The sequence below is a fragment of the Helobdella robusta genome (assembly GCF_000326865.2).
Source record: "Helobdella robusta unplaced genomic scaffold HELROscaffold_1, whole genome shotgun sequence".
NCBI lineage: Eukaryota > Metazoa > Annelida > Clitellata > Rhynchobdellida > Glossiphoniidae > Helobdella > Helobdella robusta.
In genome coordinates, this window is record NW_008703570.1 from 7,310,208 (window position 1) to 7,329,996 (window position 19,789).

Consider the following 19,789-nt stretch of genomic DNA (forward strand, 5'->3'; position numbering starts at 1 on the left):
ACCGAATGTTTGGCGTTAATATGTTTGTAGTTCGTTAGTTTAAACGAACTACAAAATATATATATATATATATATAATATATATATTATAAATTTTAGAGAGGCGTACTATCTATCTTTAGGTTTTCGGTTTTTGCATTTTGATATCAGATTCTCAGATTTACTGTATCGTCTTAATTTTAAGGTTTCACTTTTTTGAATATAATTTTCATTAGAGGAGATTCATCTGTTTTCATTATTATTATTATTTTTGTAGTAGAAAATTAGGTTCTCGCCTTGTTTGTGTTATTATTGAAATGTTGTAGTTTACGGTTGATGATATCTTGGAAGGCAGCTGTTTTGTAGTTGCTACTGACTAGAACTTTGGTTAGAAATAGTATTGAAAAATTTTACAAACAAAAAGAATGAGCGGAAAAAAGTTATGATAAACGGACAGGACGAAGCAGAATAAAAGCATTTTGCACACACAAGGAATTGTAAAACGTTGAAACATTCATATATAAGCGCTTATGATGAGTACAATCGAAATAGGACATACCTACACACTTCATCATTAACACCAATGATTTTTTTATTAATTCTAATAAATTGAATAGTAATTATAAAATTACTGTTGGATATATCGAAAGCTCAACTGTAATCAACAACCAACCAGTGAAATGGTATTCGAATGTTTCCGTACAACTGGCACAATACACAGTTTTAATTTTTAACAAATTTCTACATATCAAAATAGTTGCTTCAGTTTAAATTTAAATTACTGTCCATGATTATGAAACGTATTAAACTTAATGAATTTATTTTTAATTTGTATTTAAATATAAAATATGAATTCGTAAAACAAAAATTTAACTAAAAAGCTCAATAACGGTGTCGTTTCCAACATGTTATGTTTACAAGAAGGACTGCTGACGATATCCTACTTATATATATTCTCATGTATATGTATTTGTATGTTTGTGTGTGCGTGATGAAGAAGAAGCACTTATTTAAACGGCATTTAGTGAGACGCTCCCTCGCCGCGTCAAGACAGCCGTTCATGAAGGGGATAATAATAAAAAGATAAAAGATCCTCATCAGAAAGCTTAGCGTTGTATGCAACTTAAATTGCTTAGTTATATAAAGGATGCTATCTACCTACTTATTAAATTATCTAACTTATGATATCTTAGAGTGTATAAGCATCGCGTATATGTTAGCGCGTTACAGATTTCAGGCCCCTTCAAATCAAACATGCCCTGTTCACAAGGCAGGAGTTTAGAACGCAGAAATAGGCAGGTAGGACGCACCTTTCACCGAACCTACTCCGATGTCCGTTCATCCTAATCACCTTAATCACCTGTGATTGCATGCTGAAATCCAGATCAATCCGTCTGTAACGCACCCTTAACTTACCTGCTCACTCAAATTAAAAAACTCAAGAGCCCAATTCATCGCCATTTGGCACCCGCCCCACCACATACATATTGCCTTGGGCTCCAACTTAATAATAATAATAATAATAATGTAAAACTTGATTAAAAACTTACCTATTTATACACTTCCAATGTTCTCATCATTACATTATTGTAATGATGAGAACATTGGAAGCTAAATTGGAAGTTAACTAACGCCGAACATGCTGTGATTTTCATCTGGTCGTTAAACCACTACATATATAAAAAGTATAGTGTGATAAAATTTTACGTCATGAAATCATAGTTTCACTTTTCTGAGACAAATGCTGAATAAGTAAAGTTTTTGAAGTGGTGAAGTTTGTACATTCAACTAAATGATAACCAAGTTACTCTTACGAGATAATACAATCATTCATATAAGACAACTTTATTTCAGTGTACTTAGATATCCCAAAAGCACATTCATCCAACAATTTCATTTATTAAATGCAAATCATTGATGGGCAGAGTAATAAACATTTACGATGCTACTGATATGCTTTTTAGATCTTATAATTCAGTGCAATGTTAAAAACACTGCAGTTTCTTAGTTTCATAAAATAAAGTTTTAGACATTTTTTAAAAATCTTTTTCAATATTTATAATTTTTTCTATCGGATAAAGAAGTAGCAGTAGTTAGTATTAGCAATTTTATGGCTACTTTAATAGGAGTTTTGTTAAAAACCACGAACTGTTGAGCAAAGTCATCTCCAACTCATTTGAACGAGTCGAACTGCCGTTAAAATCTTTAAATAATTTAAATAATTTTGCTAACATCTTGTTCAAAAAGATTTGAGTGTTTTGCTGTGATTAATTCGAACATAACTTGAAATTTATAAATTTTGAGCGAACGTTACTTCAATGTATTTATTTTATCGAAAAGTAGAAAAGTACATTGAACAATTTTTTTAACGGGCTTTTACAAGGAATACAATTTAAAATATATTTTGAAAAAGTGTTTGTTTATTAACGTTTTATGTTTAAAATTACAATTTTCCTACATTATCCTAGTAATGTGCTTTGTTATAATTGAATTGGGATGCGTGCATGTAGGTAGAGGGGTGAATTGAAACCTAACACTGCAAAATTTGGCTGTTGACTGAGACGAAATAAATTAGCATTATTAGCATCGACAGTTGTGTTACATGTTTTGCATAACTCGTTATCATACTTCTACAGAAGTGCATGCAACAGTTATTAAGCCATGCACATTAACAGCGCATTCATTTGAATCTTTATAACCAACTTTTCGACAGAACATCGTCATCATCATTTTTAAATTTCCACAACACTATTGCTTTCTAACAAGTTTGTTATTGATTTTAACTAATTTGCAAATATGATGGACATATGTTTAATTTAAACTACCTTTTGCCATTAATACTTGCAATATTTGCACAGAGCTCTGTAGAGTCATGTAAGAAAAAACATAAGTTCGTTAAAAAATAAATACAAAAAAAATCAAATGTTAAGAATTATGAAAAAGAAAGAAACAGTAAAAATTAATTAAAATTGTAAAAGAAATATCGTTTTTGCATTGCAATGACAGTCATATACTCAGCCGATGTGGCGACAGCTGGTTGTGGCTTCCTCAAACTCCTACTCAGGTTTGCTCATCTGCTTTTTAAATCTAATGCTCAATTTTGTAAACTTTATTAATTTAAATATCAGATAATTTAAATTATTTTATAATGATATTATTTCATGATTATATTTTCCACATAGATGGCGTGGTAGCATATATAAGTTGCTGAAGGTTGATTTTTTCCTCTACGTAATGACGTTTTATAGCTTGGCCTTGATTTATCGATTCGTCCTGACGTCGGATCAACAAACGTTAAAAAATGTTTTTTTCTTAAATTAAAAAATTAAATAAAAATTTTCATCAATTCTTTGATTGTTTTAAAAATGTAACCTAACATACTGAAACAAATCAAAATATAACGTATCGATCTGCAGAATTTTCTACTTTATCGCAGAGCACTGCCACGTCTTCAACAGTTCAACTGCGGTAAATATTTCCTTAATCGTGCTCTTAACATTTGAAATTTCTTTTACAATTATATTTGGTTCCTAACATCCACGCAATCATTCTAAGAATTATTACATGTTGCTAAAATTAAATGATGAAATAATAATTTCTAGTTGGCCTTTGTACTCGGTTTCTTCATAAACCTGGTAATGCAGCGATGGAACAGCCTGGTGGGCAGCATTCCATCTCCAGACAGAATGGCCATGTTTGTGACTGCCAACATCAGGGGACACGACGACAAGGTGAGGCTCATGAGGCGGACCATCATGAGGTTGGATCCCTACCTTCCTCTCCCTTACCCTACCTTCTCCTCTCAATAGTCTTCTCGTTTCACTTTTGTTTTGTTATATTGTATGGCATTATTCTATACAAAATTATTAAAAATTCTCATTTCAACTTTTCAAAAATTTTACACATTCAACTATAAGTCTATGATAACATTTATTTCAGTTATTATTGAAACTGTATCATGAATATAAATATTTATATTCATATATTTCTTGAAACTAACAATGAAGATATAACGTTGCCGATGTAGAAGAAAATTAAAATATTGACGATTAATATTATAATGCACAGATACTTGTGTCTGTCCTACTTGATCACATTATCATCAATCAGTCCAGTTGTTAAGAAGAAGTTCCCAAAGTTTAAAAACATGGTTGAGGCTGGTTGGTGGAGTCATATTAAAACTATATAATAATCGTACTGATTGTAAAGTTTCAATTTTATTTTAAATTTGTATTTACAAATTTTTACATTTGTAAAACCTATTCAAGTTTAAAAACAAATAAATAAAGTAAAAATTGAAGATTTCAGCTTTGAACTAGCCACTTGCTAATGATAAGTAATAAGTATTTCAGATTAGTGTCACGAATTCATCTATGCAGGTTTTATGTTGGAGAATGAACTGCAGGTGATAGAGAACATAGATTCGAGGGACAACAAATATTTCGTTCCGATTGCCTGGTGCACCACTCTGCTGGCCAGAGCTCGCCTCGAGGGCAAGATCAAGGATGAGTCTGCTCTGAAAACGTTGATCGATGTCCGCTTCATGCTTATTCATTAAAATTCAAAATAAATTCATAAAATTATTTACAAGTTAATTTGCATTTGCGCATTTATTTACACTGCTTTGCATAAAAGCGTGATTTGAAATTTTTTCAATTTATTCAAACTTCTAAAAATATACTTACATGTTTCAATTCAAAATATTGTTATGTCACTATTTTTATATGCAAATCTTTTTAGGAAGTTAACGACTTTCGAGGAAAACTGGGAGGTCTGTTCACGTTCGACTGGGCTCCGTTGCCGCTCGTCTACACGCAGGTCTGTAACTTTCTCAGATGTTGGGTGCATCATGTTTGTGTATCGGAAAGGTATCTGTATTGTGTATGTGCGTGTGCTGTGTGCCTCATGTATATGCATCTGTATTGTATATGTGCGGGTGCTGTGTGTCTCATGTATATGCATCTGTGTTGTATATGTGCGTTTATTGAACCTGTGTCTATTTAATGGCTGCTGCGAATACATTACATAGCTGTGGCATTAATTAACGATTTAGCATTCATTAGACTATATTACGCTGCCATTCACATATGAGTAGAGGAAGGTAGTTTATGTTTACATTGTTTCCCCATTTTGATATAACGATTAGTTTGGTTTGGTTAAGTTAGTGATCAAAATTACAAAAAAATGTTGAACTACAAACTTTCGTCCGTTGTTCAGGTGGTCACAATTGCGGTGTACAGTTATTTCATCCCAGCGTTGATCTGCAAACAGTTCCGATACGGGCCAGGCAACTTTCTCATTTACCAGGATTGGTTCCCAATTTTCACTTTTTTGGAATACTTTTTCTACGTTGGATGGCTAAAAGTAATGAGAACATTTAGAATGCACTAAAATAAAATTTGCTCGCAACTTGATACACTTTATTTCAACTACCATTTAAAATTTACATAGGTTGGTGAATCTTTCATAAATCCTTTTGGGAAAGATGATGACGATGTGGATTTCACAACATTGATTGATAGAAATTTAAGGGTAAGGCAAACCTTTAGTCCTAAATGACACGTTAAAAATAATGAGATTTTTCAACAAAATTGACATTTCGTCTGACGGAAACGAAAAACCAAATAAGGTGTCTTACCTGGTTGTAGATGACATGCACAGCGAACATCCAGAACTAATAAAGGATCAATATTGGGAAACCACGTTTTCACAAACACCGGGTCAAGAACATACTTCCGGCCCGAATAACATGTCCTATCTGGGATCTGCTCTTGACGTTCAGTCAGTGCACCTTTGTCTTTTTTGTTTACTGATAAGTTGAAATTGTTTCGTTAAGATTAACTTTTAAATTTTTATTAATAGATTGAAAGAATCCGGAAAACATCGGTCGATAGATGGAAACAAACAAGAAAAATCCTGGTGGAGAAAGGGAAGTAAAGCCTCCTCGGGAACCGATCGTCAAAACTCTGCTAATTCTGACAAAGATGCCCAAAATGTGAAACTCTCTTCTAAGAAAAAGCAAAAAAGTTGTCTAACTTTTTTTTGTTTTAAACCGTGCTTATGTATTCGTTTTTAAATAACTCTTGAGAGCATTAGATTTTCAAACGGTAAAATAAATTCATGATATATACAGCGAATAGTATACAATACAGCCAGTGGAAGATCTATGCCAGTAAAACTTAGTTTTTAGGAAAAAAACAAAAACACCGTTTTAAAGTACAAAATGCATCGAAAAAGGTCGCCAGCCTAATTTTGACCAGACTAGTGAACATTTGGAGAATTTCTTGCCCCTCGTTAATTTTGAAAAATATCAAAATTAAACAAATTTTTTTCTCTTCGACAATTTGTTTAATCTGGCACTATTATTTTTGAATGTATCAGGTAGTATCGACTCCTCAACTGAAGATGGAAAGCTTTCAAAAGTTGGTTCTTCAAAAGTAAACTTAATGAAACAATTATCTTTTTGATAAAATATATCAACAGTAATTTATCATAAAACCAAAAATAACATTTTGAAATTTTAATACAACTACCGGAAGTTAATAGAGATTGTGATAACAGACGCCGATGAAAAAAACCTAAAAAACATGCTGGAGCCTGTTCTGGAACGTTAGTCTTATAACAAATTAACAAATTTTATTTTCATTATTTTACTTAAGGATAATTTATCTAATGAAAAATGTTTTAAATTTTTTCTTTAAATTAGACAATCAGCGAATACACAAAAGCTAATTTTATTAACAATTTCAAGGCAAAAGATTTACAACAAATTTTATTTGTTTTTAATTGTTTAAAAAAGTAAATAAATTTAATAGATAAAAAGACAAAAAAATTAAATGTTACGAAATAAGAATGAAACAAATTTGGCACAACAGGTGATGAAGCTTCTCCTAGCCCCACGTCCTTTATGCTTTCCTCCCATCACAAAAATCAGGAAGGCCCAGATGACACCTACCCTGGCAAAATATTGCTCTAAACCTCCTTGGAGGAAAAAATTAAAATAATGTGTGTGGTAATTTAGGTTATGTGCGCACTTTAATTCAAGTGCAAACTTTGGAGATTTAAGTCTTATAATCCATTTCGATATTAATGTTTAAAACTTATATGTACTATCGTATGTGGTAAAAATAATAATGTTTTGAACGGTTATGGAAAATTATTCTTTTTTTTTGTGGATATTTCGTCTGGTTTAGGCTATTTTATCACGACTTTTTGTTGTCCCATTAATTTTTAATAATAGCGTTGATATTATTAAGCAATTAATTTTGTTCCTAAAAACCATACTTTTTTCATATTAAATTTAAATACATCCAGTGAGCTACAAAAAATGTCACATAATGATTTTAGGTCTTATATCAAAACCTCAAAATATTGGTATTACCAAGTATAACCATTAGTAATGTGTAAAATAAATTTTATTATAAAATAGGGAGTGAAGTGTGATATGTGAAATAAATGATAAAATAATGGTATACATAACTATAATAATGCATATATTTAATGTTCGTTATGCACAATTGGCATTCGTAGAATACATCTTATCTATTTGTTATAAAGGCGTTACACATATAGTTTTAATTATTTCTATTTAAATATGGTGAAAGGATTTTCAAATTAGTGGAATAAAAATGCAATTACATTCGTAACAAGATTTCAAAAAAAATTATGAAAAATCCAAAATGAATGGCAATAACTGAATTTGGAAACACTACTATATGTCTAATTTTAATATTCTAAAATAAATTTTTTCGGCACAAACATAATTTCATCAATAAGTACGGCATGACGTAATTCTCGTTTTTTATCGGATTAATTAGCATAGAAATTTATTTACGAAACAAATTTTCATTGATAATCATAATAACCAATAAATGTAACGTTTAACAAACTTTTTTGAAAGATTCATGTAAATTTAAAGTTGCAATTGGCAAAGATTTTCAGACTTCTTGAAGTGTACCAACAATAATTTTTTGTTTTTGTGTTCAGTGGCCGTCATCCAGATTTTAGTTAAAGAAATTCAGATGCCTAGCTAATATGTGTAGATTCCTCTCAAAGTAGAACATTTTATTTTGGTTTTATAATGTTCAATTTTTGAAATGTATATAGATTTTCCCATAAACTAATATATAATCCTTCATACATTACATGATTTTTCAAAAATTTTCAGTGCACTTTTAAAATGTTATACCATCGAAACATTCAACCTGAAAATTACAACATCTAATTAATTAAATGAAATTAAATAACTAATTTATTATAAAAGGTCATCAGACCGTTTGACATTAAATCTTCTTTCATACATTTGTAATCACGTTACAAACAAAATTTTTCACGGTTGTGACCGTGTTAATTAAGTACATTTGATTTTCCACTACTTAGAGTTGGTTGTTAAATACAGTTATGAACGAGTTGTTGATAAGTTCAGAGTTAAAGTGTTATTATAATAGTGAAATATCACTAATTAGAAACGCACTATGTGTCAGAAGAATTCTAACAGTTGAAAGCTGATCGTGAACATGTGACGACGAATGATGATTAAGTAGGCTGTTCTTTGAAGTTGAGCGCATCCAATCAATCATTCAACATGCCGCTAACTCTTGAAACGAATAAATATATTTCGGATACTCCGCATCCATGTTATTGAGTTTCACGATGTTTTATTTTAGTCTTCTATCATGAAAATGAGCGAACACTAATAAAAAATTTCTTGAAGTATGAACAAAAAGATTAAAACGTTTTTATAGCAGTCCAGTTAGGTTACGTAACATACTGATAAAATAGTTATTCGCGCCATATATGACTAATAACAAAACTATGCAAGTAATGGAAAGATCTCATCTAGCTCCATTCATGCGCATAAACTCATATTATATAACCCAATGTCGTCAACCCTATAATGCAACACATTCTATCAACCTGGGGTGTCCTACACCCCAGGTTCAAACATGATGGAATAATGTTTTGTAAGTATTTTATTGAACATAATATAAACAAAATAATATGAAACTGATAAAAAATACAATGTTTTTGTTTAGAATAAATTGTAATATATATATATATATATATATATATATATATATATATATATATATATATATATATATATAACAATGTTATATTATAACTTTTCACAATAGTCTTACCTAAGTTAATTATTTGAGGCAACTGTAAAATATTGATTAATTAGCAACAATGTTTTATAGTTTATTTGTCGTTTTAAGCATCATTACAGGTTTCACAAACCAGACGGCTGTGATTTTGACAACAAGGCATGATGAACATCGGCTTTTGGTTTTCCGATCCGATGAGCGTGGGCAAATGCCACATCTCTTCTGTCCTGAAGATTCTGGTTGCTCTGTCTGAACTGCTATGGCTGGTTGAAAACCCATTGCTTTGAATGCCAGCTTCACTTGCTTCTGCATAACAAACAGATTTTCACTTCGTCGTTGAAGGTGTTCTTCTACCAGCTCTTCAGAAAGATTTTTTAAAAATAAACTTCGTTTGTGCATCTTTTTTTCATTCCATTGTGGATTTTTTGCTATCCAAACAACATATGCTGCAACACAAGCAAACATCAATGACGTTAAAGAAGAGTGTCATTGGCCATCTGCTAATTTTTCGTTTGCAGCTGTACAGTCCAACTAGATGATCGAGATTGTCTGCTCCTGATTTTGTTTTGTTGTAATGATCAATAATGTCTGGTTTGTTGTTGTTGTCAACATCAACTGCAGCATCATGATGAATGCTCGAGAGCAGAATTATTGCTTTCCCTTTTTTAGGAACATAGCTGGTCAATGTTAATTGATTGTCAAAACAAAATATTGATGACAATTCTTCCATTGATCGATTAGGAAGTAATTCTTTTGGTATATCTTGCTTATTTTTTCGCATTGTTCCAACAATGGTAGTTTTCACGGTCAAAAGGTCTTCGACGAGACTACATGAAGTGAAGTAATTATCCATGGTTATATTGCGTCCCGTGTTGTTCCATGGTTTTACCAAACGTTTTACCAGATCCAAAACGTTATTTGCACTTGCTCCATCACCAGGTTGTCTTCCCACATAAATTTCGCCTTTCAAAGGGTACGATGTCTGACTGTCACAAGCCCAAAAAATTTTTAGACCATATTTCCCAGGTTTGCTGGGTATATATTGACGAAAACTACATCGACCTCTAGTGGCAATTAATTGTTCATCAACCGTAATATTACTGCCAGCTTTATAAACACACGAAAGAGTTGACTGAAACATTTCCCAAAAATCACGTAATGGAGCAAGTTTATCTGTTGCGCGACGTTCTTCCCTTGTTGCGAGGTTGTCAAATCTCATAAATCTCAGCAGTTCTTTAAACCTAGTAAGACTCATGGTGGCTCTGTATATAGGCCGGCCGTATTTAGATGACCAAAGTTCATCAACATATTCTTTTCCTGATTTCTGCAAACCGGCATGTATAAGCAATCCTATGAAAGCTCTAACCTCAACATCGTCAGTTTCCACCCACACACGTTGTTCAATATTTTCCTTTTGATGTGCTTCATTCCATTCACGAACATTTTTATTTGCTCGACGATTAGTCTCTCTCACAATAAGAAAAATCATTTCTTCAGTCATAAATAATGCAAAACTGTCAGGCAAGTTTTTGGATCTTTGTCCAATAGCAGTAAGGCCATGTTTTTGAGTCAAAACATTTGCTGCTGCTGTTTGTGCTAATGGTTTTGCAGTTTGCGACCAAATACGACCATTTTTACCTGTGAAAACTTAAGCAGCAATGACTTGAGGCAAATAGCACCTTACCATTTTACGACGAACCGGTTGCGGCCCACAATTGAATCAGAATCTGCATCACTTTTTTCTTCGGTACCACTACTGCAATTCTCATTTGAATCTTGTTTCACTTCTTAACATTCAAAATCAGATGAATTATCTGTATCCGAGAAATCACTTTCGCTGTCGGACTGCAATATTGCAGCAACCACGGCATCAAGGCTAAATCGACTTTGCTTGTCCGCCATTTTTACTTCTTGTTCAATTTTTTTGAAATTAAATTATTTATTATTATTAATTAATTTTTGTTTTTATTCTATTCTATTAAGTATTTATTTGCAATACAAATTTTTAGAGACAAAATAAGCCAAACAAAAATTAGATGATTGTTATGTAATGAGAAAAGTATGTTTATATTTCAAAAATTGATGAAAATTAAACTTAAATTAAAATTGATAATGCATATTAAATTTGATGCTATAACATTTATTATTATTATTTCATTATTGCAATACTAATTTTAGTTTAGATGACTTCAAGACTATTGGGGTGTAGGACACCCCAGGTTGACAAAATATGCCGTAAGACACTTCAAACGCTCACATACTCAAAACCAAATATTTGAATTAAGCCAGATTTTGCCATATTCTAGGTGAAGGAAGGTTATAAGATGTCATAAAGGGATATAATTTAATTTGTTCAAATATCTGAGATACAGAGTTATTTATACCCTCTGGGGTGTGATACATAAGGATAAATATGTTTATTATATACATATAAGTTTTTTGTTTGTCGTTTGTGTGTTGGTTTGTACTGAAGATGCGTGTGACATACTAACGTGCATGTTTCGAAGCGGATATTGAAACCATAATGTATAAACCATAATACGTATAAAACACGCGTTTGAAACGCATGTAAATATAAATAAATACATAATATATACAAATATACTCACGCACACACACACACATTCACACGCAGATATGTACGTACTTATATACGATAATTAAATTCATCAATTATTTTCAGTTGTAGTCACACATTCGAACGGTATATAAATTAGTTTGTCATTGCAAGTTTCTTCAAATTAGGCGAATTAAACGAGCATAATTTTAATAGTTAACATTTAATGAAATTGAATTCAAATCAATATAAGGACAATTAATTAAAAAATAACAACATAATTAGCAATCGAATCGTTAAATTAACTTATATTTTAATTATTGGAGCATTAAAATGACGGTCACATATTCAGCAGAAGTGGCTACGGCTGGCTGGGGTTTCTTGAAACTCTTGAAAAGGTTTTCATAAATTTTTTATTCAAATAGAATAATATTTTGAATTTTTTATAAAAAAATTAAACAAAACAAACTAAAAAATAACAGTTAGTGCTTCGATACACGTTTTTTCTTGTTAAATTAATTGACAATACAAAATTTTCATTTAGATGGCAAGGTAGCATATACAAACTTTTAAGATTTGAGTTTCCAATATACTTGACGTCATTCTACCTTCTTGCCATTATCTATCATTTTGCGCTGGATGACAAGAGGAAGAGGTAGTTTCACATAACATCTTTTTGAGTTTTTAAAAAACTACTAACTATGTCTGTAGGCATATTTTGAACAAGCAATTAATGTTGAATGTTTTTGTAACCTTGCAGAGATTTCGAGTTTTTAGCCGAACACTGTCACGTTTTCAACAGCTCAAAAGCGGTTTGCATAATTTTTTTTCAACATTTCGTTTAATTTGTAATTATTTAGTTTTGAGTGAACTTTCATTTAATTAATTTTATGTAATCTTTGTAAATTAGATATTACAAATATTTAAAATTTATAAAGTGCAAATTTCTTTAATGAATATTATTTTCTCACACAAATTTAAATAGCTTGCATTTGTTCTTGGTTTTTTCGTGAGTTTCGTGATGCAGAGATGGACGTACGTGGTTAACACAATTCCATGGCCTGACCGCATGGCTATGTTCGTCACTGCCAACATGATTGGCCACAGTGAGAAGATCAGGCTGATGAGGAGGACCATCATGAGGTCAGTTGTCGCTTGGGTTGTGCAAACATGCTTTCATACATCTCGAGTGTTATTATAACAAGTGAATTTTCAATTTTGCACAACTTTTAGATATTTTTGTTTGGCATATTTGATCACAATGTCTTCAATAAGTCCTCCCGTCAAGAGAAAGTATCCCAAGTTCAGGAGCATGATTGAAGCTGGTAATTAACTCCAAAATTTGAAAATTATTTACAAAGAAGTTAACCACAAAAATTCACCCGGATAAAGGTTTCATGTTAGAGAATGAATTGCAAGTGATTGAGAGTATAAAAGCAAAAGACAACAAGTACTTTGTTCCTCTGGCCTGGTGCACAGCTCTGGTGGCCAGGGCGCGACAGGAAGGAAAGATCAAAGATGATTTCGCCGTCAAGACTTTAGTCGATGTAAGATTGTAAATTTTATTTCAATTTATTATTATTTCATAGGGTTTATTTATTGTTAGAATTTACTTTTGAAATGTTCAAGCATTCGTCAGAAAAAACATTAAAATATTCCCCGCAATAATAAATATTTTGCTAGTCGTATTTGTGCCAGTTTCATTATTTTCTTTTTTAAATATTTGCTTAATTGTAGTTCGAATCATTAAATATTTTACAACAAATATATTAAAACATGTGGTTCAAGTTATATATGCCCCAGTTACAAAAACTTACACAAAATTTATTTGTATTAATATCAGGAAATTAACCAATTTCGCGGACAACTTGCCAGTCTGTTTATTTTCGATTGGATCCCATTGCCAATGGTCTACACCCAGGTAGAGTTTTTAAAAACATCAGCATGGAATAATGTAGGTACATTTAAGATATTTTTTTGAAATTTTTACAAAGGTAGTGACAATAGCTGTATACAGTTATTTTATTCCTGCCCTGTTGTGCAAGCAGTTTCGATTTGGCAATGATAACTCTCTTTTATACCAAGATTGGTTTCCAATTTTCACATTTTTAGAGTTCATTTTCTACATGGGTTGGCTGAAGGTAGAATTACAACTTTATAATGCATAGATTGTAAAATTGAATTGAAATAATAAATTTGATTTAAAAATTAGGTCGGTGAGTCATTCATCAACCCATACGGGAATGACGACGATGATTTGGATTTTGACACTCTCATTGACAGAAGTTTTAGGGTTGATTCACTTTTAATTAACATCTATTAAAATTATTGTAATGATAATTAAAATTTCAACAAATCGAAGGTAACTTATCTGATTGTGGACGAAATGCATAACGAACATCCTGAATTGATTAAGGACCAGTATTGGGATTCAACTTTCATCGAATCAGCACCAGCAAACGCTCCAATGCGAAGTCGCAAATCTTCTTATCTGGGATCAGCTTTAGAACTTCAGTATGTAATATTTCCCTTTCTACTTGATAGCCTTAGTTTAAATTAGGCGTGTTAATGTATTTTAAAAAATTTATTGAAATTGCATTTTTTCATTATAGATTAAAAACATCTGGCAAACGATCATCCATAGCAGAGAAAAACCTGAACGACCTTGAAGTTGATGACAAGGGAGAAAGAAAAACTAGTGGAGGCAGAATTTTGAAAGGGACCAGCAGGAAAAATTCCACAGCATCAGAAGACGTCGGATCGTCCAGACAGCGCAAAGGTTTGTACTCTCGAATAATTTATTTAATGACATCTTTTAATGCTAAATATTTGAGTTAACAAAATTTTTATTTGATCAAAAGTGTAAAATTTTTATATGTAATAATAAATTACTTGTGTTTTCGTTCATAAATTCTTAATCTAACTATCTCGAGATTTATTGCTATCTACCTTATTGACATAATTAGAAAGCAGTGTCAGTATCGATATCGACGGACGGTTTTTGAAATGCGATTCTATAAAGGTTAATTTCACAAATTTAATTTGTTTATTAGAGTAAAAAATCCGATTGTAAATTTGTTGACAATTTCAACATTTTTTTTCGGCGTTACATTCACCAAATTGAAACTTCTCTAGCAAAAACATCCATCGGAGCAGTACACATTAGAGAACATAACTGTTGCCGAACAAGATGTTCAAGAATCAAAACTTAAAAAAGTGCTGGAAACTTTAGTAGAAGGTTATTTATTGATAACAATTTCATTTTCATCAAACGACATAACAACGCATATTTTCAAACTTGTTTTTGTTGTTAACTTATTTCTGTCAAGTCATATTGCAAACTTTGGTAAGAAGTTTTTTTAATTTAAACATTTAGAACTGTGTAGTCATTTATATTTAAATAAATAAATTATGATAATTTTAGGCGAGGAACTTTCATCAAACCCATCCATGGCCTCACTGAATGGCAGTGCCCACAACAGAGCAGGGCCCGCCGATGCCAATCCAGACGTTGTAACGTTTTAGCCATTCATTCACCACCTACTTCCTATTCATTATTTAGTTTTAACTTATTACAAATATATTGAGATATTGTTGTTAATTTATTTTTGAAGTTTTTAATATTTTTGATATTTTCTAACATTTAGTTAGTCATTTTTTACTATTTATTGGCTTGTTTGTAATAGCTGAAGAAATTGAAAATGACAGGATCGATCATTTTAAAAATTATAGTAAATAATTAAATTAAATTAACCATTTGATTTTTTAAAATTATGCAGTCAACTATGTGTTTTTTAAATTGAATTAAATTAAATTATTAAATAAATAATTTAATAAATTATTAATTAAATTATTTAAATCTGTATTATTTAAATTGATTCTGACCTTTTTTGCCCGTATTACCAAGTTTATTTGATTTGAAATTTTTTTATTTAAATTACTAATAATAATCTGTTAAATTGTTTGAAAATAACATTTATACAATCATACGATTTGTTGAACACAAAATTTGAAAACATAAAAATGATTAATTCTTAAAACGATCAAATTAAAAAATCTTTTTTAAATTTTACAATTCAATTTTTCAAACATTTGTTCAACGAACAAACGGTGTTAATGCTATAACCTTACAAAACTAAAATAGTTATTATAGATCACAAGAAAATAGATTTAGATCTGAAAAATGTAAGTGAAATATATTGGGTTGCCATGAATGGAATGAAGCATTAAATGAATGTTGACGTTGAAAAAATTTCTTTTATGTGTAACTGTTGAGATTGTTTCATTGTTTCACAGATGTCATGAGTTTTATACCATTTGACGGCAATTGTGTATGCAACAGAACTTTGAACAAACTTTTAATAAAACACATTCTTCACTTAATTTTTCTTGGTTTCGATGTTAGTTCGTCTGAATTCGAGTTCGAATGACGTTTCTTAACATTCTAAAGACTCTTATATTGTTACATTTATTAGACATATTTAGTTTTAAATCAAAAATTAAATAAAATTCTGGCAAAATCATAAACGCAATAATGCTACCCAACAAAAAGCTTACCTACTTAAACATAAATAACACTTCTTCATAATTTAAAATATAAATGCTATCGCGATGTTAATTTATGATTCCAGTGCGGAATATTATATGTATGTGTATAGCAATAGCCAACTATATCATAAACAGTAGAATGGTCAATGTTTAATGCGTTTACAAACATTTTTAAAAATTTTGTTTTCATTACATTTGCAGGCACTAAATTGTCTTTATGCCTTTAGCTTCCTATTAGGTACCAAAGGCAGCCAAGTCGCATTATTGAAAAAGGCAAATAAATAATTCAAAATAAAATAAAAAATGTAAACCATCACAAAATAGTAAAATATATAGTTGTATTAATTATAAATTTTACCACAATAACCACTAACACCCTCTTACAAGTTATAATTTTTACGTACTTGAATAATAAAAATGAATTTAAATTATTGAAAGATTACACCCGGTTGTGATTTTTTTTTACTGAAAGGCAGCGATCTAAACCATTAGGATATTGTCAATATTGAGAATGCACTTGACAAATGTGAGACGAGGCGTTGAAGATTATCATCAATCATCGAACTAGAGCCAACGCGCTTCTCTGTGCTCTCCTCAAATATTTGTCCTCTTATCGTTGTCAATACTCTGGTAGTAATTTGCGTGTTGTTCCTGCCCGGCTGTTGCAATCATCTTACGGAGCATGGAGAAAATTACATTAGCATTGGTAATTTTATTTTTTCGCAGTTTTTATTTTAAAGTCCTTCTTTTTGTGGTAACATTTTTCAATTGAACATTAAAATATAAAATAAACTTGATAAATGAAATGAATATTAATTTTTTATTTACTTTTTCATATTTTAAACTTTTAATAAAACTTTGTTGACTAATAACTTTTTTATAGCTCGTTGCTTGAGCGTTATAGTGTTATGTTATAAATATTTTTAATCATATTCAACTCAGCGTCGAGGAACATAATGTGTGTGGAGAAATCTCAATACCGCCAGTCCCAAAGCTACATTTCCAAGCTTATTTCCGTGAAATTTTTTCTTTTTAACAACTTTGTCTGGTAATCGGCAAAATGATTCTTACTGCTTCTCATAATGTCGTCAGCCTGGGTCTTCAGTACGCAATTGTCACCTTTGTGTAGAATGAACAAAACTTATTTCACGTTTCTTGGTATGTTGGTTTCAACTAATGATTTGTCGACAGAATCAACTTGGTTTACAAAGCCATAGCTTTTTTTCACCATATAGAAAAGAACTCCGCTAAATAGAATTAATTTCAATTGAACTGTCTTCAAATTTGTTGAAATTTAGTACGAAAAGCCACAGGTTGAAACATAATTATATTTAAATTGGTTAAAACAATTTTCACATTTTTTATTTCTTCAACAATTTTTAATTTAGCACTCTTTTATTAAAATTTGATAACTGTTCTAACACGTTTGAAGTTTGACAACGTGAACACGTCAAGACTGCTACTTCGAGTAAGTATCAAAACACATGCTCCGGACATTTTTAAAAATGTTTGCACTCGTCTGTTTTAATGTAACTCAGGTGAAACAAAGAGGTACAAAAATAATCTTTAGTTATTAAAAAAATAATTAATATGGTATTCAAAATTTAAGACAAAATTTTTCTTTAATAAATTAATTTTATTTTATAAAACATTCATAAAATATAAACCATATAAATATATCAAAGCAGAATTTCTCGTCACAAACGTCAGGAAAACCTGTCTGCGATCATTTTAAAAAGATGAACATGACTGCAGCGAACATCGTGTCATGCAGAGCTGTGCAGACAAAAAACAATAACAACGAACAACCAAATAAATCAATCGTCAAACGCCACATATAAGCTCCATGAATAAATTAGCTCACAAGATGAGATGGATGCCCCAATTTATTATGAAGCTCACACAGTCTTTATTGTTTTGCGGTTTGTATGTCTGTTTGCTGGCTATTTATAGAACACCACCATCTGGTTCAAATTTATTCAGTTAATCTTGTTTGATACTTGTTAAGTTTCATTTAAGGAATTCTTTTCTGGTGAATGTTAATTCTCATACGTTCCAGGTTGCATGAATGCTTTTTAGTGTTTGGAGTGAATTGTCTGTTTTGACCATCTGCTTGCTTTTAAAATTTTAAAATTGTATAGAATTTTTAACAAGTTTTTTCAACTAAACTTGATTTTTTTGAATGTTATTATTATTATTATTATTCTTTAAAAAATCAGAATCTAACAAACGCAAAACTGTTACAGAATGCAAGGCAATAGTATAAAATGATAACAAAAAATAATTTGCGGAGAAAAAATGCTTAAGCATGAAAACTATGGAAAATAAAATAAAATAATGGTTTAAAATGATAAATAAATAAAACAATTTATTAATGGACCAGTTAATGACTTAGTAAGTTAGTTAAGTAATCGACAAAAAAAATTAAACTGAGTAAATGACAAAGTTTTATTGAGTGCTAATCTATTTAAGGTGTCTTGTGGTGAAGGTCTTATCCTGATATGTTAATTGAATGGTGACTTGAAAGTTATGCTTGCGTTGATGAAGGTTGTGTGTAATAATTTTGCTTGGTAGTAGTAGAGGATGATATGAGATATTTTCAATTCGTGCTCAAACATTTCTTGAAAATCAACCAGTTTTTTTCTGAAAAAATAAGATATTGCGCTTTCCCAACCATGTTTGCCGACCTGCCTGGATCAAATGCTATCCTTAAAAACTTGCCAACTCATCTATATTACTAGCATGTAACGGGCACTTGTGTATAGAATTTAAAACAAATATAAATACGCAAGTTTTATTAATACCATTTTTTTAATGTTCAAAAATAAAAAACAGACTAAAAAATTTTTACACACGCGAAGAAAAACTTATTTACGCAATCGTCAAATCCGCAAAATGTTAGAGTTAATAAAAAACACATCTCGAACGCTTCTTTGCTTTATTGCCAACTCCGACTGTTAACGTTCGCACTGTTCTACTTTGATTTATCGCCTTGATAATGAGAACATCGTCTGGTCGCCATGGTAACGACTTTTAATGATGTGACAATGAATGGTGATAATTAAATTGAATATTTTTTCTGTTAGTGGCTTGGTGAAGTTTTTTTTTCATTTTATTTCTTTTTGGCTAAGCTTGTTTTCGTAAAAATATCCCAGTGGTGGAAATATGCAAACCATGTGTGCGAACATTGAATTTTCCAAAACTTTTTTCACTGAAATTATGTTGAAAACTTTTATATCTGTTTGTCGAAAGATTTTGGGGGAGTGTTTACTCAATAAGGCTAAAAAATTTTGCGCCCTATCAAATGTCAGGCAAAAATGCAACATCGAATTATATAAATTTTTTTGAAAATTTTGGCATCTGATAGACATATTTCATCGTATGTAGTTCATGTGGGTTTTTTTCGGAGTTTCGAGGACATGCCACTCATTGAAAATCAGTCCACTCGTTGATTAATATAACGCAGCATTATATTTAATTAACATTTTTTATGTGAAGAAAATTTCAGATTTGTACAATTATTCTTAAGAAATCATTTATCGTCATATTTTCAACAACAAACAAAAGCATGTGTTGTTGCGAGAAATCATGTTTAC

At 30.7% G+C, this 19,789-nt stretch overlaps 2 protein-coding genes across 2 annotated transcripts; both read left to right on the forward strand.

Annotated features, from left to right (window-relative positions):
• Window positions 1-2,661: 2,661 nt before the first annotated feature.
• HELRODRAFT_105425 (hypothetical protein) lies at window positions 2,662-7,407 on the forward strand. Its single transcript, XM_009011074.1, has 14 exons — window positions 2,662-3,042; window positions 3,161-3,271; window positions 3,395-3,446; window positions 3,581-3,738; window positions 4,047-4,138; window positions 4,358-4,512; window positions 4,719-4,796; window positions 5,196-5,342; window positions 5,430-5,510; window positions 5,608-5,759; window positions 5,841-6,004; window positions 6,360-6,400; window positions 6,520-6,587; window positions 6,854-7,407. The coding sequence occupies exons 1-13, from the start codon at window positions 2,978-2,980 to the stop codon at window positions 6,547-6,549; spliced, it is 1,326 nt and encodes a 441-aa protein (XP_009009322.1). The 5' UTR covers window positions 2,662-2,977; the 3' UTR covers window positions 6,550-6,587; window positions 6,854-7,407.
• A 4,571-nt stretch (window positions 7,408-11,978) lies between these two features.
• On the forward strand, window positions 11,979-14,205 carry HELRODRAFT_63750 (hypothetical protein; the record flags this gene model as incomplete). Its single annotated transcript, XM_009011075.1, has 10 exons — window positions 11,979-12,043; window positions 12,190-12,300; window positions 12,406-12,457; window positions 12,631-12,788; window positions 12,879-12,970; window positions 13,038-13,192; window positions 13,489-13,566; window positions 13,640-13,786; window positions 13,858-13,938; window positions 14,008-14,205. 10 exons carry the CDS (start codon window positions 11,979-11,981, stop codon window positions 14,203-14,205), a joined length of 1,137 nt encoding a protein of 378 aa, XP_009009323.1.
• Window positions 14,206-19,789: the final 5,584 nt, after the last annotated feature.

Bases quoted from the DNA above. Each gene is read 5' to 3' on its own strand.
- HELRODRAFT_105425 (XM_009011074.1), top strand. From the start codon at position 2,978: ATGACAGTCATATACTCAGCCGATGTGGCGACAGCTGGTTGTGGCTTC. The intron at 3,739-4,046 runs GTTGGATCCCTA...TATAATGCACAG, and splicing joins ATGAGGCGGACCATCATGAG to ATACTTGTGTCTGTCCTACT. The intron at 5,760-5,840 runs GTCAGTGCACCT...TTTTATTAATAG, and splicing joins GGATCTGCTCTTGACGTTCA to ATTGAAAGAATCCGGAAAAC.